The 21,626-nt window shown below is 44.5% G+C and overlaps 1 protein-coding gene across 2 annotated transcripts in view; it reads left to right on the top strand.

Annotated features, from left to right (window-relative positions):
• The first annotated feature begins 1,969 nt into the window (after positions 1 to 1,969).
• The window catches only part of PGM1 (phosphoglucomutase 1), a 62,342-nt gene continuing 42,685 nt past the window's right edge, over positions 1,970 to 21,626 (top strand). The window contains exon 1 of one of the 2 annotated variants that reach the window (XM_035018368.1): positions 1,970 to 2,334. In XM_035018368.1, coding sequence (XP_034874259.1) covers positions 2,089 to 2,334 — 246 coding nt within the window. In that variant the 5' untranslated portion in view covers positions 1,970 to 2,088. Of the gene's footprint in view, positions 2,335 to 2,642; positions 2,730 to 21,626 lie in introns of those variants that run through there. The other variant, XM_035018369.1, reaches the window with a different exon arrangement.

Genomic DNA, 21,626 nt, shown 5'->3' with positions numbered 1-21,626 from the left:
ATGAAGAATATAGAGAACATGGGATCTGAATTTGAACCTACCACTTTATAATAATCAATTATCATTTACTGAGTACTTATTAGTACTATGCTAGGAACTCTATATTCAGTATCTAAATGAATCCACACAACTATGAAGTAGGTATTTCTAAGACTGTGATTCTATGCTATATTTTCATTTTGTAGAGTTAGGTACTTTGATTACATTCATCATTCTACCCTCAGTTCTCTAGTTTATAAAATGAGGTGGTTTATAGTACTTAATTCACAAGATGATACTACTCTGTGAAGCTTTCTGCCCTTCTGTGTAAATATTAGAAATCATTAACAGCAGTCCAGGATTCAGTTTTCACATATTATTTGCCCCTGAAACTCATACAGGGGTGCCTGGCTGGCTCAGTAGGCAGAGCATGTGACTCTTGATCTCGAGGTCATGAGTTCAAGCCCCACGTTGGATGTGGAGCCTACTTAAAAACAAACAAACAAAAAACCCCATACTTATATCTATATAACACCTATATAAACACTTGAAGTCTGAGAATCAGCAGCTATATGCATCTGTCCGCCTCTCTGTTTGATCAAGATATACCAATTAACCATTAAAGGGGCATGAACAGACTCACAGGCTAAAGATAAATTCTAGTCTTGGAATTAGGGAAGGGGACCTGATATTTTTTGAGGGCTGTTATGTTTCAGGCACCATGCTAGGTGGTTTACTTACATCAGCTGATTATGATTTAATCTGTTTGGACTGGAGCCTGGGTAGTTTCAAAACTGTCTCAGGTGATTACACTGTGTATCCATGATTGAGAAATACAGACATACAAACCCCCATTAATTCTTGCAGAAACTCTCTAAGGTAGGTTTTATGTTCATTTTATAGTAAAGAGATGGATGCCCATAGTTACTTTCTCCAGGTCACACATCTCATAAGCAGGGGTGGGGAAAGCTGTGGCTTTTCTAGAAATGACACACTTCCTGAGCAGAGCAGACAGTCACTCCCAACAAATCAAGGGGGATGCTAAACCAAAAGGAAAGTATCAATATTCCTACTTAATAATCAAGTCTCTTTGGTTGACTCTCTATCCTCCATGAACTCTTTCAGTCCTCCTTCATCTCTTCACCAAATTTCTATTACATGAATAACTGGCTTATTTTGATGATGAATTATACTCAGCCTTACCTTATATTTGTACCTATATTTATGAAGGCCTCCCTGTACATGTCCTAGTTATCAAACCTGGTGACATGGCAGGCAAATCACGGTGAGAGCCCTGGTTTTGGAGTCACACCCACCTGAATTGGCCTCCTGCGTATACTTATCTCTGTGCCTAGACAAGCCATTTGATTTTTTGAATCTCAGTTGTAAGCATGAAATAGGGAAAAATAAAACTTGTACTTTAGTAAGGATTAGAAACATTACATTCAATAAACCTTAGTTATCAGTATATCCACCCTAACCATGCAAGTAAAGCGTTTGGTCCATCAGTAAACGCAGGGAAAGTAGTAGGTCGAATTAGACCTTGGGAGTTGACTCATTTTTCTGATACAAATACCCTAATATTTGGAGAATATAAAGAATAAGGAGTCATGAATCTACCTAAGACTGGCACTTTTATCCCTAAGAACAGGTGTCCAGAAAGTTATTTACACATGATACTCTAGTCAAACCACAGGAAATCATTATAGTCTGCAATGTTCCCACTCCCTCTCCAACTCTTGCCCTATGACAGACTCCCTACCCAGGTTCTGCTCTTCCATTTAGGGGAGGAGCTGCGGATTTCATTTTATAGTGGATTGGCTTACGGGGTGTGGGGAGGGATGGGGAAATGAGAGAGGCTCCACCCACTGCACTAGAGGCGCGGAGGTGGGCTCTTCCTTGGCCCTACCCCACCGACCTGGAAAGGGGGGCCAGCGGCGGAGGGAGGGCCCTGTCCCCTGTCCCTTTAAGGAGGAGGGCCGAGCTCAGGCGAGAGAGTGGCGTTGCCCCTACCCGGTCCGAGCCCTCACCCCAGAGCAGCTGCAGCCACAGCTCCGGCCGCCCTCGGCTAGCAGAGTCCGCTCCGGCCCCAGGAAGCGAGTCGCCACCATGGTGAAGATTGTGACGGTTAAGACCCAGGCGTACCCGGACCAGAAGCCGGGCACGAGCGGGCTGCGGAAGCGGGTGAAGGTGTTTCAGAGCAGCACCAACTACGCGGAGAATTTCATCCAGAGTATCATCTCCACCGTGGAGCCGGCGCAGCGGCAGGAGGCCACCTTGGTGGTGGGCGGGGACGGCAGGTTCTACATGAAGGAGGCCATCCAGCTCATCGTCCGCATCGCCGCCGCCAACGGGGTAAGGGACCCGCCGACTTCTCCGTGGCGTGCGCCCGGCGTCGCCCTCCCGCCCCCCGCCGCGCTCGGCCCGGCCACTTCCGCGCGCGGCCGCCCCAGTCTCCACCCCGCCTCTCTGCGCTCGCTCTTCCCGGCCCGGAGGCCCTGCGGAGGTCTCTGTGTGCTGGAAGGTGGCCGCGGGGCTCCGCCGAGCTGCTCGGTCGACTCCCCGGAGGCGGGCGAACGGACTTGACCTTGGGCGGACCGACCCTCCGCCTCCTGCCCCGCCCTTCTTTCTCCTCCTCCCTTCCCCTCCCCTCCCCTCCTCCTGCTGAGGCCTTTGACATTTACGTTCACCTTTCCTGTGACTTGAAGATACCGTTTCAGCGCAGTGTGCAATCACCTTAACCCGGAAAGGTCAGACGGCCTCTGCCCTGCTCAGGACCCCTCGCATCCCGCCCGTTTGCCTGCTATTCTCGTCTGGGACTGGCGCTTCCCAGTGGCAGGGAGCCCGACGCCGTGGGGCAGGGGTGGTGGGAGCGCCCGCCCAGCTGGTGCGTGAGGCCCTCGGGGCTGAGAAGGAGGTTGCACAGTCTCGCTCCCCACACCCTCGTTTGTATTGGGACAGAGTTCCTGCCCTTGCACGGCCTGCTTGCTGGGGCGCAGGCTTTTGAAACGGCTTTGCACCGGCGGTGCTTCTAGATCTGTTGTGAGGTGGTAAGTGAATGGGTAAAAAATCAGTGGTGGCCACTGGCCAAAAAGGGGAAAAGCAATAGGGCAGTAGCTAAAAGGGGATGAGGTTTTAAGAAGGCGGCTTCTTAAAGGAGTTGGAGATGAATTTTCATTAGAACAGAAACTGCATACCCAAGGGCACTCTTACGCAAGCCCTAGAGGCTGGCCAGGAAATTAATGCAACACCTTGGCTCATCCCCCTCCCCACTTTCCCCACCAGCTAAGGACGGTTAACTGACTTTATGGACAGGTCTGCTCGGATAGGTGAAACTCTGAAATAGATTTTTAAGTAAACCTGTTAAATGAAAAGGTGAATTTATAAAATAGGTAAGTTGGGGCTGGTTATTCATTCACTTTTGGAAAAAGTTTTCTAACGAGTTTTTCTTTCTGTATTTAAAATAAGCTTTGACTTCTAACCAGCTTTTCTGGAATTCATTCCCTTTAGTAATATTTTTATTCATTTTAATAGTACTTTATCTTTAACATATAAGTGTCAGTTTGCCAAGCAGTATGAAAAGCACTAAACATGTGGTATCTCATTTATGCTGCAGCCTGAAGAGGTCGATGCTATTATGGGCATCTTCAAGTTGCCAGTGAGAAAACTGAAGCCCAGGCAGGTTAAAGAGGAACTGCAGTGGCAGTACCCAGAATCTAACATTGACCTGCCAGTTCCAACTTCTGGGAATAAAGGGACCCTTGAATCTATAAAGATCTATTTTCTGGTAGTCTGTAAATTCTAACTTGGGTCCCATCTACATCTGCCTCCCTGGGTCAAGCATTTATAAGCATCAAGGAGAGAAGGTCCTCTGGATAGCAGATGCTCTTGAGTTTTCAGATAACCCAAATTCCCTTGAAAGAAGAGCGAACAATAGCTGTATCCCAGTAGAGCCCTTCAATTCCTTATCACCCGTGTGGAATATACATTTCATTCATTCATTCATTCATTCAACAAAGATTGAACCTATACCATGTGCAGAGAAATGTGTGCAATAAAGAGACATTTCAGACACAAGACTCGTCCTTAAGGAGCTTGCTGACAGCATAGTGGGAATTTTAAAGGTCCAAATGGAAAGTTGTCCATTTGGGAGTAATGTGGGGTGGAAAGGAAAAAGTTAGGCTAGGACTAAAAAAATAGGTTCTTAAAACCTCATCCCCTTTTAGCTACTGCCCTATTGCTTTTCCCCTTTTTGGCCAGTGGCCACCACTGATTTTTTACCCATTCACTTACCACCTCACTGCAGTCTGGCTTCTGCTTCCTCCACCACTCCACCAGAATCGCTCTTGCCAAGGTTACTAATGACTTTCTAGTTGCTAAATCCACTGAATACTTTTTTAGGCCTTATTTGGCCTTTTGTTGCCTTTGGCACTACAGGTTTTGCATTTTTAAAGTCCTCCTTCCCTTGCCTTGCTCACTCTCCTGATTCTACTCACACTTTTTGAGAGTTCCTTCCTGGGCTGCTTGCCCTATGCACACCCTAGCTGTTCCCTAGGTTTCTGTCCTCAGCTTTCTGCTCTCTGATTTTGTTCCCTCTGTCTCTCTCTCTCTCCTCACCAGGGATTTAAGCATGCTACTTGTCTCTTATGGTGTGAATCAATTGAGGTAGCGTCTTCCAAAAACTTTCCCCAGAAACCTTTCTCTGCCACTTTCATTCCCTTATGAAGTACTCCTTTCTCATAGATACCTCTAGAATAGTTTAGTAAAATCCCAGTGAAATAATCTTTACATGTGACACTACCCCCTAGAAAGTAAACTTCTTTAACACAGGGTCTGGTTTTATCTGTATTTGTAGTACCTAGGACAGTGTAACTTTCAGTGAGTCTTTGTTTAACTGCCCTGAATTGTGAAGGGTGAGGAATACACTTTAAGTTAAGCAAATACCGAGACACCTGGGTGGCTCAGTCTGTTAAGCATCTGCCTTCGGCTCTGGTCATGATCCCAGGGTCCTGGGATCGAGTCCCACATCAGGCTCCCTGCTCAGTGGGGAGTCTGCTTCTCCCTCTGCCTGCCGCCCCCCCGCTTGTGCTCTCTCTCTCTGACAAATAAATAAAATCTTCAAAAAAGAAATAAGCAAATTCCAGCACTTAAAGCCAGTGTATAGTGGGTGACCAATGCATTTATTCTCTTTAAACATTTATTATGTTGTGCTAAGTATTTGGGATACAAAATATTCCTGCCCTCAGCAAAAACAGTGTAGAAGGGGAGGTAGACAAGAGTAAACAGAGGGGCACTTGGGTGGCTCAGTTGGTTAAGCGACTGCCTTCGGCTCAGGTCATGATCCTGGAGTCCTGGGATCGAGTCCCGCATCGGGCTCCCTGCTCGGCGGGGAGTCTGCTTCTCCCTCTGACCCTCCCCCCTCTCATGTGCTCTATCTCTCTCTCTCATTCTCTCTCTCAAGTAAATAAATGAAATTAAAAAAAAAGTAAACAGAGAAGTACAGTGCGTTAGGTGTTACTGTTCAGGGTATGTGCCAGGTACTGAAGGGGGAAGAGCATGGAAGGCTGTAGAGGTATCCCCTGCTTTTTGAAAGTTTGTCTTATGCCACTTCACTTTTATGAAAGACCTATGTTAAATGCCTGTTTTTGCAAATGGCAAACCAAAAGAAATCTGCAAAGGACTTTTGCTCTTATGAAAAAAGGCAAAAAGTGAAAGTAGAGGTCAGCATTTGGTGTGCAGGGAGCCATTAGAGAGTTGGCAAGGACCAACCCCCAGCAGCAAGAGTGGCCCCACCAAGCCACTCAGCATCTCAGCTTCAAGCTGCCCGGGCTTTGAACTGTGCCTCTAAGCTTCTGGGCTTTATCTTGACTTATTCTGTGTACCCATTAGCAAGATGTTTCCTAAGGCATCAGAAAACGGTACGAGGTTTCTTTTTGAGGTCTTAGAACACTAAAAGTGGTAGCTGAATTGAGGCTTGAAGGGCAAGTTGGAATTGCTAAGGTGGATTTGTCGAGGGGAAGAATTCTAGGCAGGAAAGAGTAAAAATATAGGAGTTGGAGACTGTTGGGCAAGTTAGTTGATTTCTGATCCTTCCCCACCCTCCCCCTTGTCTGTAAAGGTTGGAAATGATGAGACATACCATTTAATCTGAGGATTAAATGAAACAGTATGTTTTAAAATACCTGTAGTCCCTTCTCACCTGGCAGCTGATTGAATGACCCTTGTGGGGGAACCTCAGGACGGGCCTGGGGCAGGACTTTTGTGTTATCAGTGTTCTGCTGGTGTGGGGACACTAAGTTAATCAGGCCTAACCTGGTGCAGATATTAACACTTCATAGATATCGGCACTGTCCCCCACCTTCCTCTACCTTCAGTGGCCCCAGCCAATATAGAGGGATTCCATGTTACTCAGAAGCCAGTGGGTTCAAGTGCCAAAAACCTAGCTCAGATTAGCACAGTGAGAAAGGAATTTATGGGCTTCGGTTACTGAGAAGTCTAAGAGATACCAGTGCAGACAACTCAGTTCAAACCATTCGTAGTCTCTAAAAATTGCTCTTGGGCCCAATGATCTGCAAATGACCAGTCTTAGGAATTGGGAAGAATTTGAAGTCACAAGTAAATGAATGTTTGGATATTTTGAAGGATAATTCATCATTATCATCAGCAAAATAAATGCTTTCATGGGGCGCCTGGGTGGCTCAGTTGGTTAAGCGACTGCCTTCGGCTCAGGTCATGATCCTGGGGTCCTGGGATCGAGCCCCGCACCGGGCTCCCTGCTCAGGGGGAAGCCTGCTTCTCCCTCTCCCACTCCCCCTACTTGTGTTCCCCCTCACGCTGTCTCTCTCTCTCTGTCAATTAAATAAATAAATAAAATCTTTAAAAAAAAATAAATAAATGCTTTCATGAGAGCTTGTTAGTAAGCAGGTTTTCTTTCATCAATTCACAGGGATTCTTGTGCCCTGGATTCCTTTGTTTAATCTACAGACCCCATCTCAGAATAATTTTATTTTAAAATAAATAAAATATAAAGAATTACAAAGGAAATAAAAATTGTATTGGAAATAAAATTATCAAAATATTAACCAAATTTGTGATACAGCAAGATAGATATGCTTCTTTATTGACACATTAACAAAATTTAGTGGAAGGTCTAATACTATCTTACTTTAGAATAGTGATAAGTATAAATGATATTTTGATATATCTGTAATCTTAATATTTTAAGATAATTACGATATGAAAATATCTGTGATTTTTTTTTAAAGATTAGAAAGAGAGCATGAGCAGGGGGGAGGGGCAGAGGGAGAGGGAAATAGAGAATCTCAAGCAGACTCCCTGCTGAGCCTGACACGAGGCTGGATCCCAGAACCCTGAGATCATGACCTGAGCCGAAATCAAGAGTCGGACGCTTAACGGACTGAGTCACCCAAGGTGCCCCTGAAAATATATGTGATTTCTATTGATGATAAAGTCCCAGGTGGTATTAGTAATGGTAATAATAATAATTCTGTGGTTTATTGCCTAAATTCATAATTCAAGGGAATGCTAAATTTCCTTTAGAGGTTAGTTAAGACAAAGATTTTGTTTATTTTGCCATTCAGACTCCACAGACCCCATCGAATTCTACCCAGGGACCTATTAGGGGGTGGGGTCTAAGGATCCTCAGTTAAGAACCCATGCATTAAACGAATGATCCCCTTTTAGTGTCAGGTACTGCTTGCACCAAAATGGGCATCAAATACATGACACAGAGATTAAGGGTCTCAGGTTCTCAAAGCAAACCAGTGGGGCTTTGAGAACTTAGTCTTAAGTGGAGGAACACCACTATCTCCCATTTGGGATGGATCACTCTTTCCCTGAACTTTCATGAGGCCAACTACAAACACAGGTGAAGGGACATATTTCTAGCTAGAGTTCTGAGAAGGGAATGAAAGAATACCGGGCAGGACGGGGAATGTTTTGGGACTCTGAGGTAACTGGTGTTAGGTAGAGGCACCTTGCTACCCTTACTTAAAACCTGATATCCTTAGGGCAAGGATGACTTGGCAGAGAATCATCTTTGGGTCACTTTTTAATATGGTGTAACTCCTATTAAAAAAAAAAGTCATTTATTTATGATGGGCTTATGAATGATTGTTCTCCCCCTGTTTATACTTTCTGAGTTGGAATTGTTATTAAATACCAGGATAAATAGGATACTGTCCTTTTCCATCCTGGAGTGTGCCATCTTTGGTGGAGATAAGACACAAGAAATACATACCCGTGCAAAGAATAGGATTAGAAAAAGTGTTGAGTGCAGATAAAGGAGAGAACATTCTGGATTGGGGAAAGAAGTGATAGAACGTGAATTGTGTCTTGAAGAGTGGAGAGTATGTGGACAGAAAAGAGGCCACTTTATTGGAGGGGCTACATAGCAGAAAGAGGTTAGATGGAGGAATGGACAGGACTGTTCTTTAGAGTGGAACACTTAGCCACTACAGCCTTTGTTATGTAAAATATTTTAGCCAAATTCGGGAGCCTCTCTCTCTTAGCTTCACTGACCTAAATCTGACTCTTTCCCCTCTCACTCCGTGTAGCACTGCACATTCCCGCTGCTACTCAGAATTGCACATATAAGAAGGATAGCAATCATAATTCAGCACATGCAATATGCAGCCTTGGGCCCTGTGGCTTTCTCCTCGGTTCATATCTGAAATCTCTGTTAGAGTTCCCGTCAAGGCCCAGTGTCTTGTCATAGCTCAGATTTGGAGGCTCTAGAAGATGACATTTTAACTGCCTCCCAATGTGAATTTGATGTACCCCGTGTAGCCTGTATTTTAAGTCAAAAATGTGTACAATTACATAGGTTCAAGGTGTTGTCACAGAAACTCAAAACAGCAGTGGATTAAACTGAATAGAAGTTTTTCTCTGTCTCATGAAATAGAAGAAGTTTTTCTCTGTCTCATGAAATAGGCTGGGTGTCGCAGGCCAGGACTAGTATGGTAGATCCGTGGGACCCACCCTCCTTCAGTCTTGCGGCTCTGCTGTCTTGAAGGTGTTGCCTTTGCCCATCTGGCTGCAGGGGCCCCCATAACTACAACCGCATTGCTGCCAGTGGGCACAGGAAAAAGATTGAGCAAAGCGTTTTTTTCCCTTTAAACAGTCTGGAAATTGCACACTTCACTGCTACTCACCATCCACTGATTAGATTTTCCATACTTACTGCAAGAAGGGCAAAATATGTAGACTTTATATTGGGAGGCATGTGGCCGGCTAAAAATGGGTGGTTCTGTTACCTTAAGAAAAGGAGTTGCAGGTAGAAATCTCTGCATGGGTCATCTCTTTGGGCGTGCAGATAACCATGTCCCACTCTTCTTCCCATCTATAAAACACATCATTCTTCCCCTGCGGCAGCAGCTCAGATTCCTTCCAACAAATATATATACTTACATAATTATATAAATAAAGCAGTCACCAGCCTGCTGCTGGTGGGGAGTGCAGACTCTTTGCCCTGACCATGGAGTAGGTCTACAGGGAGCCCTGGTTCTGCCCTCTGGGAGGGACTCTCTTATTCTCTGTCCTCAGTGCTCACTTAGTCCTGGACACTGCGGAATAGGTTTTGAGACTTTTTGGGATCTGCATAGCTTTTGCATCCTGCTTTCTGCTGATGAAAGTTGGGGGATGTATGAAGGCAGGGGTTGCTTTTGCAGACCAAGTTTTTGGTTTGTTTCACTGTATAATTACTTCTAAAGCTTATTAGGCTTCTTCTGGCCTATTCTGATCAGTTCTATGTACTGATAACCACAGGGAAAATTCTCACATAGATAGGGTTTTAAGCCTGAAAACTTTTTTCCCAAAGATTTTATTTATTTATTTTGAGAGAGAGCAAGCGAGAGAGAGAGCTTGGGGGGAGGGGCAGAGGCTGAGAGAGAGAAAGAATCCCAAGCAGACTCCATGCTGAGTGTGGAGCCCGATGTGAGGCTTGATCTCACAACACTGCGATCATGACCTGAGCCTAAATCAAGAGTCAGATGCTTAACCAACAGAGCCACCCAGGCGCGCCAAGCCTGACAACTTTAGCTTTTATTTTCTGGCCTCTCTGCTCTGTCCCTCCTCTGACGTCTCCATCAATGATGTCTGCCTTGAGATAGGAAAAGCTAGGCTGAATAAGAAAGCAATATCCTTAATCAGATCTTTGCTGGTGGGTCAGTTTTCATTGTCTAGCAAAGAATCCTGGGAAAGAGTTGAGGCCACAGACCTTTGTTCTACACCTGCTGCTTCATGGAGAGCTGCCTTAGCTTGGGTACATAAAGAGTGGTCATCTCAGCTCTACAAGGTCACAAATTACTGGACTTGGGCAACATAGTTTGCAGGCCACAGTCAAAGATATTTCTCTTAGTGGAGCTTTATCTTCATTTTTGCCTGTGGACTGGCAAGTCGTTGCCTGAGCTCCTCTCTACTCTGGCGAGAAGCAGCCAACAGCCGCTCCTATTTTTAATTTCTCCCATTTGCCTAGGCTTGATTGACCAGTAGTCTGCCTTCCAGGGTAGCAGTGGTAACAATTTTGCCATGGCATAAAAGGTATGCTGATGCATATTTTAGTTTCTGTTCTGGTGCAGAAGATCCGATTTTATCATTAGTTAACATACAGGTTTGGCTATGAAAACGAAATCTAAAAATAAGTTACTTAAACAAAATAACAAAATAAAAGCTCATAGTAATAGAACCCTTTCTGTAATAGAGTGGGTGTGGGCAGTCCTAGGCTGGTGTGGTGGTTCTGTTGTGTAAGGGATTCTGTATTTCTTTTCTTTTTTGCTCAGCCTTCCCTAGTGAGTTGCCCTTATCTGCATGATCCAAGGTGGCTGCCTACCACCATATGGTCATTCCAGGCAACAGGAAGGAAGTGGAATGAAGGCACACCTTTCTCAGATAATGTACATCATTAATTTTACTCACGTCTTCTGTGCCAAAACTTAGTCTAAGGCCTCCTCTAGCAGCAAGGAGGCTGGGATATATCCATTTTATTCTGGGTGCTATGTGTCAGGCTAAACATTGGGGGTGTCAGAAAGGGATAACTGATGTTGGGGGACACTCAGCAGTCCTCACTATCCTAAACATGCTTTCCAAATCTGGTGAAAACCACGAAGCCATTTTCAAGTGATAGAGTTACAGAAGAAGACAGAAACAACTTTATATAGGGAGCTAGATTTTTGGAAGAGAACCTGACTATTCATTTATTCCAACCACCATCTTAGAAAGGAACCAAGGCACAAGCATTCCTGTTGTGGAGGGCTTTTTAAATAAACTACTTTATTGAGATATGATTCACATATCACACAACTCACCCATTTAAAGTGTACAATTTCATACCTTTTAATGTGTTCACAGAGTTGTGCAACCATCACCACAGTCTAATTTTAGAATGTTTCCATGACCCGAAGTGAAGCCCTGTGTATTAGCAGTCAGTCCCTCTTGTTTCCTTATGCTTTTGGCTCTAAGCAACCACTAGTCTACCTTAGGTCTCTCTAAATTTGAGTGGATGGGTTTTACATGGCCCAGTTTCGGTTGCTAGGCAGAAGAAGTTACATTGAGCAAGGGAAGCCCCAGCAGGACGAGAAGCAAAGTCAAAGGGTTTGTGTCAAGAACAGTGGAGTTAGTGTCCCGTGCTTCTGTGCGTGCTATCCTGAGCACTGGAGACACAGAGATGAAGATGTCCCCTTTCTCAAGGAGCCTTTGGTTGGATGGGGAAGGACTGACACAAGAAATGAAAATCACCACTAGGTTTTTCTCAGCGGACTTCCTCTCCAAAGCAGAGCAGGCTGTCAAAAAAAAAAAAAAAAAGGAGGAGAAATTTCTCCAGGAGAATCGCTTCTTCATTTTCACGAGTGTAAGCAATCAGATTTCTTTTTTTACAAACATATTTGAACTTATATATCCAAATTAGTATTGTACCCTGTCAAATCACCCCTCTGGGAACCGTACACTTAATGCCAGTGATGCGTCTAGTGCTTGGGGCATTTTGAAACTCCTCTATGGGAATTATTTTTCAGCCAGTTGGTTTATGGGTCACCTAGGAAAACCAGTCACATTATTTTATAGTCATGCCTCATTTTTCACCTAAAACGATGTAACAAGATTTGATCACCCACTTTATTCATTAGACATGGCTCCAGCCAATTTTTGTCTCTTTCCAAAGTTCAAATCTATTCTCAGAGGATGAAATTTGTTATGACTGAAGACTTTCAAAGGAAGTGCCACAGACTGTTAAGACAGTTGCTGAGAAAGAGTTCCAGAAATGTTAGTGCAGTGTGAGCACTGTTTGAATAAATATGTTGCTTCCCAAGATGATTGTTTTGAAGGAGATAGCACTAATTTAAATGAAGATGCTCTGGCATAACTGTTTAAAATGAGTTACCATATTTTGTGCCGTTCAAGAACACTGCCCTGTCAAGAAAAGGTCCTAGAAGGCAGTTCATGCTGAGGGAGATTCTGGCATTCTGCTTGCCTTCTGCAAATGCCCATGGTGGCCTGGGGATACGGTTCTCTTCCACTCTGGTAGACATCTAAACATGCTTTGGTTAGGCATTTAGAAATTGTGCACCATGAGAAGGTTTGTTAAAACACAAGAAGACAAAATGGCCCTGACCTAGGATGAGAGTCCTGTCAGCTCTAAGCCACAGAAACCAGAGACCTAGATGTTAAAGTTGTGCCCACCTGACTCCAAGAGCTCGCTCATGGTCGCACAGAGGCCAGAAAATGGAGCTGGGATGGCATAACTGGGTGGGGCTGGGGAAAGATCTTTTGCTTTAGTCATAAAACTATTATGTTACGCTGCCTCTTGGGGACTCTGAGAAATGCATTCTGTGGAGCAGAATGAAATGAAGTATGTTTAAAAATGAAGCAAACGGGAAATAAGTGTAGGAAACTCAAATGGAATTGGGAGTAAGGTTGGCACCTGTTACAAAAGCCAGACTGCTTCTCTGAGCTGGGCCACGCAGTTGGCACCGAGCCCTGTGTAGTCAAATCCATGAGAAAAACACGATCCCACAGTTCGCCATAGCCAGTTCCCCCATGTGTAGATTTGGTATAAGAAGAGTAATAATGTCTGCCTTGAAATGTTCATGTGAGGATGAAGCAAAATTTGTGAAGTGCTCACATAGTGCTTGACGTTATCTTTAGTAAATGGAAGATTTGGGTGATTCTAATGATTATTATGGTTCTTCCAAACGCCGAGGCCATTGGAGGGCAGAGGAGAGGTCTTGTGTGTCTGCCACCATGCCCACCACATAGATGTCTTATTCTGTCTGTAGCCATACATTATTCCCTGAATTCAGTCTGTGAGGCAGAGGTTCACAGGCTCATGGATTTGAGGCTTTTACCTTGTTGGGAGTTCTGAGGCAGGAGTGGGTAGTCGAAGATGGCTGTTTTAGGGCGGATCTGTGGAACGGTTACCTGGCCCAGGCTAACGTCATGCTGCTGACGGGAAGCTGCAAGGAATGTATGCTGGCATTGCTGTAAGCCTCCTGGACTGCCTGGATTTATTCATTCACCAAGCATTGTTGAGCAGTCTGCATGTGCAGGCACTGTGTGAGTTGGCTGGGGGTGCCGGGGTGAGTAAGACAAAGTCTTTGTTCTCAGGATGCTCAAGCTAGTCGAGGAGCATCCATAGGTAGTTCACAAAAATGTGGTGCAAATGCTAGTGTGTTTCCTAGGGTTGCTGACAGATGACTATAAACTAGGTGGCTTAAAAGAACAGAAATTTATTTTTTCACAATTCTGGAGGCCCAAAGTGTGAAATCAAGGTGTTGGCTGGTCTGTGCTTCCTCTGAAGGCTCCAGGGGAGAGTGCTTCCTTCCTCTTTCAGCATTTGGTGGTTCCAAGTGTCCTACGTGTGTGTGGCTGCATCACCCCAGTCTCTGCCCCTGCCTTCACATGTGTCTGTCTTCTCTTCTTCCGTCTGTTTTAAGGATACTTGTTATTGGATTTAGGGCCCACCCGGATAATCCATGATGGTTTCAGCTCGAGATCCTTAATTAATCTGCAAGCCTGCATTCACAGGTTCTGGGTGGACATACCTTTGCAGGGAGATGGTGGCAGTGGCTACCATTCAACCCACTTCAGCTGTCTGAGAGAAGTTCAGGGACTCGTGGAACACACAGGAGAGCAGCCAGCCTGGCCTTGAGCGGGGGAGGGGAGAATGAGGATGTCATCTCTGCTGAGGGAGACCTCAGCTGAGAGTGAACTAAGGGTGGAGGCCGGGAGCAGTCGCTGGTTTAATGCATGTGGCTAATACTTTTGTTGTTCTATTTAAAAGTCTGGGAATAATTGTTGAGAAGATTCCAGAACTCCATAACCCACAGTGCTTCTGTAGACTTCTGACGTAATGCCAGATGGGAGACAGGCCACGTGGTGGCTCCCTGAATCTTACCAAACGACTTCAGTACCTAGTGATGGGTTGGAATTGAAGATTTTGGTGCAAATCTCAGTGGCACAACTTACTGTACAATATCATGGAGCCTGCTGAACTGACGTAAAGCTCAGTTTTCTCATTTGTAAAATGGGATTAATTCTAATACCAGTCCTATCAGCGGGTTTTATGAAGATTAAATAATGGGCACACAGAGGGTTTGGGAACTCTAAGATGCAACCCAAACGTGCGTTAGGATGGTTGTTTTGAAATTCCACCCTCGCTTCAGGAAGGTCACCCCGCTGGACTGATGTACGCCTCCTACCAAAACAAATCTCCACATGGGATTTTATCTAGCATCTCTCAAAGTCCAAACCCCAGACGTGCTAACGCATAACCAGAAAGTAAAGATATCTTGCCATTTTGAGGATCTTTAGTGGGATATCAAAACGACTTGTTTTACATTAGAATATTGTGGCAGTTTAAATGCTTTTGATGTCAGAAAGACTTGAATTTCATTCCTGGATATGCTATTTATTAGCAGTTTAATCTTGGGCAAAACTGCTTGAACTCTTTTTTTTTTAACTTATTTATAAAATTAAAATAATATATCATGGAGATGTGTTTAGGAAATAATAAGATATGTGTCAGAAGTCACCTAGCATAATGCCTCACACATAGTCATGATAAGCATGTCGCTAGTGGGAATTTTGATGGGAAATACAGACACTTTAAACTTCTCTTTGCTAAGGGTCTCCCAGCCTGCTCCCACCTTCTCAGTTTTACTTCTCAGCGTTGTCAGTGACCTATCAAGATGCTCCACACCCATTGGTCTGTAAATTTCAGAACAGAAATGTCTTTCTTACAAAGCGTAAGTGTTTCATGCTCAGGGCCTGTGTGTGTGTTGGCCGGGGCGGGGGGTGGGGACCAGTTCTATATAACTTGAGGCTTTCAGTAATACGTCATCAGCCTGATACTTAGTTATCTCATCTCAAAAGAACACAGCAACCAGCCCAAGTAACCCAAAGAATCCAGAATAACCCAAATAACCCCAAACAAGCAAAACTGTCCTGAGTAGCTGAAGTGCTAATCTTGGTGTTTGGTGTTTGCACACCAGGTCTCCCCCTGAGGGTTTTATTTTTTATTTTATTTTTAAAGGTTTTATTTATTTATTTGACAGAAAGAGAGAGAGAGAGCGCGCATAAGCAGGGGGAGCGACAGGCAGAGGGAGAGGGAGAAGCAGGCTCTCCGCTGAGCAGGGAGCCTGATGTGGGGCTTGATCCCAGGACCCTGAGATCATGACCTGAGCCGAAGGCAGATGCTTAACTGACTGAGCCACCCAGGCCACCCCGCCCCCCGGCAACCTTAGGGTTTTAGCATAGCGGTTCTAGTAAATGGTTGGATCTGCTTGCTCCAGCAACTTCTCCTGAATAATATTTGAGGAGGTGCTTTTCGTCCCTCAGACATCTGCCGAGTACCCTGTCGTTGCTCACTATTGTGCTGTGTATTTGGGGTATGCACAAGCACATCGAGACAGTCTCAGCACCCTGTGGAGCTCATTGTCTAGTGGGCATTACAATAGAACGTGACAGGTGCCTCCTTTAGGGTGCCATTGGGAGCCCTGTGGAGGGGGGCTTGGGGAGGCGGTCAGGGGAAGCTTCCAGGGCAGAAGTGTTCGAGTCAGGTCTTGAAGGATGATGGAAAGAAAGCCGGGAAAAAGTGGAGACATTCTACATAGAGGGAGTGTGGGAAAAACGAGGCCATTGTGGAAAGTAAGCCCACAAGCTGAGACTTTAAAATAGAAGTCTTCGTAACTCCTGTTTTGCAGGAAGGGAGGAGGCAGCCACGTAGCCAGTGGTGAGTTATCACCACACGGGTCCTTAACCCCTGATGCTTGCTTCTACACACAGGCCAGCCTAAGACGCAGCCTCAGAATTGTCTTGTGACTCCGGTAGGAATGGAGAATCACAGATGGAGATTTAGGTTAGCAAAGCTAAAAAGCTATTTATTTATTTATTTTTCGTGACAAAAGCTTTATTTATTTATTTTTTATTATGTTATGTTAATCACCATACAGTACATCATTAGTTTTTGATGTAGTGTTCCATGATTCATTGTTTGCGTATAACACCCAGTGCTCCATTCAATACGTCCCCTCTTTAATACCCATCGCCAGGCTAACCCATCCCCCCACCCCCCTCCTAAAAAGCTATTTATAGGGAGGACTGGGCCAAGAGGTTTGGTCAATAACGCATCAGAGCTCTGTTTGCTGACTGTCTTTAACCAGCAGAATATATGGCCTACAGTGGTCTGTATGTGACCTGCTGTTGTCATCAGGGCAAGTCTTTTCCCTTGGCTTGGTTGATCTAAATCCATACTGTAGAGTGTAGGATGCACAGTCCATTCAGTTAAAGCACACATTTAAAGACACAAAAATTTACAAAAAATAAATTAGACATGCAGTGTAGCTGTGCTGCTTCCTGTAGCTCTCACCCTAATACTTGTAGATGGGCTGGGATGCAGGGTGGGCCTCTCTTCCTCCTGTTAGCTTTAGTCTCTCTCTCTCCCCGACTGTCTCTCACCTCTTTTCTCCCCAGCACTGAAGTTTGCTTCCCAGAATGAGCACCTCTCCATCTCTCTGCCTGCAATGATACAGGGCTCCTCTTGGAAGCAGCCCAAGCATTGGGCCTCAACCACACAGCCTAACGAGCTCTACTCCCTTCGCTATTGCAGTTTCTAGCTCTGTTCCTGATTGTTATTGCACAAGTCTGTGTGCTGTGGAAATTACCTAAAATGCCAGTACTCAGGCAGAGTGTTCTCTGTTGTGGATGCCTTATGGTTTGGGAAGTCGTCTGATGCTGGGAGTAATTTTATAGTTGAGGTTGGTCTCAGGACAGGAGACCCACTGGGCAACTATCTGGAAAAGCTCACCTCTGTCCTCAGAAACGCTAGTCATAGAATGCTCTTACTTCAAAAGTGCAACCATCAAATATTTAGCGACTGTCCACTCTTCTTCATTCCAGGTACCGAAGTTACAAAATGTGTTTTCTCCTCTTCACTGAGCGAGGGAGGAGGCTTGTTTGTATATACCAAGCCATGGCGCATACTGTGTTATTTGGTGATAAGAACCAAGCACTCTGGGGCAAAGGAAAGGTACCTGAGGGAGAGGTCTATCAAAGGGCCTCTCCCTCAGACCAGCCACCCTGCTGCAGAGGGATCAGCTGTCCCTGGAGCTGGGCTTGCCTTTTTTAAAAAAATTGTATTTATTTATATTAAAAATTTTAATATTAGTTTCATAGGGCTGCTATAACAAAATACAACAAACTGTGTGGCTTAAAACAACAGAAATTTATTTTCTCACAGTTCTAGAGGCTTACAAGTCCAAAATCAAGGCATCAGCAAGGCCATGCTCCCTCTGAAGGCTCCAGGGAATCCTCCCCTGCCTCTTCTAGCTCTGGTGGTGGCCATAGTCACCGTGAGCAGAGCTCCTGTCTCTGCCTCTGGCCTCACTTGCTTTTCTTCCCCCTCTGTCTCTGTCCCCGAATCTCCCACTCTTTATATAAAGACACCAGTCATTGGATTTAGGACCAACTCTAATGTAGTCTGACCTCATCTTAATTTTATCACATCTGTAGAGACTCTTTTTTCAAATAAGGTCATATTCACAGGCATCTGGGGTCAGGAATTCAACATAATTTTTTTTTTTTTGGGTGGAGTTTTCAACCCACAACCTGTGCTCTGTCCACCAAATGCAGGTGGGTTGTGCAGGCCACCAAAGCTCATATACTTTAAGATCTCATTTAATCTTTTCAACAGCTCTGAAGACACTGATATTTAGACCCCTGTTTCACAGTTAAGGAAATAGAAGGTGAGTGATTTGCCTAAGATCACTAAGATACTCAAAATTACCTAGAGTTGGGATCAAATCCAGATTTCCACTGTGCTTCATTCCTCAAGGTAGACCTTTTTTTTTTTTTTTTTAAGATTTTACTTATTTATTTTATAAAGCGAGAGGGGGAGAGAGAGAGAGCATGCACAAGTTGGGGGGCGGGGAGAGGCAGAGGGAGAGGGGAGAGAAGGGGAGAGAATCTCAAGGAAATTCTCCACTGAGTGCAGAGCCGGATCCCATGACCCTGAGAGCATAAGCTGAAATCAAGAGTTGGATGCCTAACCGACCGAGCCACCCAGGTGCCCCAAGGTAGACTTTTTTTTTTTTTTTTTTAAGATTTTATTTATTTATTTGAGAGAGAAGCACAAGTGGGGGGTGGGTAGAGGGAGAGGGAGAAGCAGGCTCCCCGCTGAGCAGGGAGCCTGTGGTGGGCCTCCATCCCAGGACTCCGGAATCATGACCCAAGGCGAAGGCAGACGCTCAACCGACTGAACCACCCAGGCTCCCCATAGATTGCTGTTTTAAAAGCGGTTGTTGATTATTTGCTGCTTACAGCATGATGGTTGAGTGTGGGCTCTGGAGCCAGATTGCCTGTGTTCAAACCCATCTCCACAGTTTCCCAGCTGTTTGGCCTTGGAGAGATGATAAATCTGTATCATCTGTATCCCAAGGTGTCCTTGTCCCTAACATGGGGCTGAGAATGATAGTATTGATCTTACAGTGCTGTTGTGAAGATCTAAGGAGTTAATGCTTACAAAGCCCTAGGAACACTGCCCAACACACTGACCTCCTGTGGTTATTTCCTGCGTACAACAACCTTTCAAGCAGGTGTCATTGTCTCTATTTTACGAATAAGAGAATTGAGGCCAGAAAGGCCATACACAGCCAGAGGTGGCAAAGGCAGGATTCAGACCCAGGCCCTATCTGACTCCAGAGCCCTCTGGTTAGAGCAGGGGCGGTAGAATCCCTTTCCCCAGCCTTTTGCCTGGCCCATTGTACATCTCACCACCCAGCCCCACCTATAGCATTGATTATTTCCTGCCTGGTCTAACCTGCTCTAGAGATCAGAGGCCGGGTTAGAAGGATGTGATCAGTCCTTATCAACATGTCTTTCTGATTTTGGTAGTTTGGATAGTATTTATTGATTGCTACTCAATGAGTCGGCATTGTGATAAGCACTTCACATGCCTTTTCTCATATGCTTTCAGAATTTTGAAAGGAAGCTTTACTATCCCCATTTCATAGCAACTTAGGCTCACAAAGATTCCACAGAAAAAGACATCCCCCTTTTGTGGCCACCTTCACTCACTTCCTTTACAGCCGGACATCCTAGTTTGGCCAGGCCATGCAGTTGGAAAAATCCTTAATAATGAGACAGAGAACGACCTCACCATACCTTTCCTTTTCTTAAAAGCCCAGAAATCCCTTCGTGTTTTAATTGTGTGATAGAGGGCCAACCACCGCCTGCCACAGAACTCCAGGGGGCATGATTCCCATTCTGTCTGAGGTGAATGTGGCCCCCTCAAATTGGGTGAAGCCGCTAGGGCCACGCAACTTGCGAGGTCGTGAGAAACCGTGCGTGTTTTTCCATTTTCCGCCACAAGAGGGAAACATACAACCACAAGTGACCAAGCAATTCTTTAGACCCACTTTTAAATACTTTTTACTTTTTTTTTTTCTTTTTTAACCAAGGGGTTTTCATACATAGCTTCTGGTAATAGTCAGAATATGGGAAAATACTCTGTTAGCGCCAAATGAATATTCTTTTTTTTTTCTGAGTTTAATAGATTTTTTTTTTTAATTTTATTATGTTAGTCACCATACAGTACATCATTAGTTTTTGATGTGGTGAGCCACGATCCATTGTTTTCGTATAACACCCAGTGCTCCATGCAGTACGTGCCCTCCTTAATACCCATCACCGGGCTAACCCACCCCCCCTCCCCCCTCCCCTCTAAAGTCCTGTTTGTTTCTCAGAGTCCATAGTCTCTCATGGTTCATCTCTCCCTCCGATTTCCCTCCCTTCATTTTCCTTAAGGGAGTTAAATGAAAATTGTCTTGAAGATGTTCCAAAAAGGAAATAAAAGGTACATATAAAAATTCTATATGAAACATGTAAATTGCCATTTTTACAGGTCAAAATGGTTGAATATTGGTAATTTCTAATAAAGCAGGAGCCCTCGTCACAAGTGCAGTATGTAGGAAAAGGCCTTCTAAGCCCTGTGCCTCTTCAAAGATTGTTTTTAGATTTAGCCACATGAACTAAGAATGGCATTTTGGAGGTGGGGAATGCCTTCCTTACCTTCTCTCTCACCTCTGGGAGCTCGTAACTCCCTCTTGAGTTCCCAGATTAGCACTTCTTACTCCATTTTTTTTTTTTTTTAACAATTCGTTGACTTATCTCTCTCTCTCTTTAGACCAAAAGTTTCTTGACAGCTTGAGTCTGTCCTCTTCCCGTGGTACACAGCATTTGGTGAAATGAATGCAGCAAGTCAGTTTACGTAGTAACTGCTGGATACATGGGTGGATAAACAGATGGACAACAGGCTGACAGATGCTAAAGGATGTACACGCTCTGATGCCACTGTTTTGTTTTTAATTTCAAAATATGCTCCAGGAATCTTTTTGAGCCTGAGATTCTGCACAGCTCTGAGCCATCGAGCCCTTGGAAATCTTCAGACCTTGTACCTTCTTTATAGTTTAATGTAATTTCTCTTTTTCTTTAAAGGACATTTCCTAATTCTGTTAAAACATATATACCCATAGATTGGTATGATACACAGCAACATAGTTTCAGATTGATTCGGGGCCATAATAAAAGCTAAGGCTTATGTAGGGCTCACAAGACACTAGAACCAGCTATGCTAAGTTCTTTACATTTATTAACTCATTGTTATACAACAAACCATGCAATATATATTATTTTCTTTCTTTCTTTAACTTTCTTTAAAGGATGCATTGTTTAAATTGAGGTATAATTGACATGTAACATCATATTACTTTAGGTGTACAGCATAATGATTTGATATTTGTGTATATGCAAAACGATCACAGTAAGTCTAAATAGGTATTATTTTCAGTCCCCATTTTAAAGATGAGAAAGTGGGGGCACCAAGAAGTTAGGTATTTTGCCCCAGGTCACCCAACTAGTAAATGGTACTCTGCCTGTCTCCTTGCTATTGATTGAGGTTGCTCAAAAGGAGAAAGAGAGAGCCTTTCCTCTCTTGCTCTTCTTGCCTGGATGGGTCAGCAGGTAGAGCTTGGCTCAGAGCCAGCAAATGGGAGCCGTGCACCACCGAGCCCAGCTCAGCACTGTGAAGAGCTGCAAGTGGTTGCAGGTGATAGGAAGCTAGTCTGACTACAGTGAGTTGC

Source organism: Mirounga leonina, unplaced genomic scaffold (assembly GCF_011800145.1).
Source record: "Mirounga leonina isolate KUSES-001 unplaced genomic scaffold, KU_Mleo_1.0 Mir_173, whole genome shotgun sequence".
In the NCBI taxonomy this organism is placed as follows: domain Eukaryota; kingdom Metazoa; phylum Chordata; class Mammalia; order Carnivora; family Phocidae; genus Mirounga; species Mirounga leonina.
Note: the sequence above shows the minus strand (reverse complement) of the source record. Positions and strands in the feature narration are given on the sequence as shown.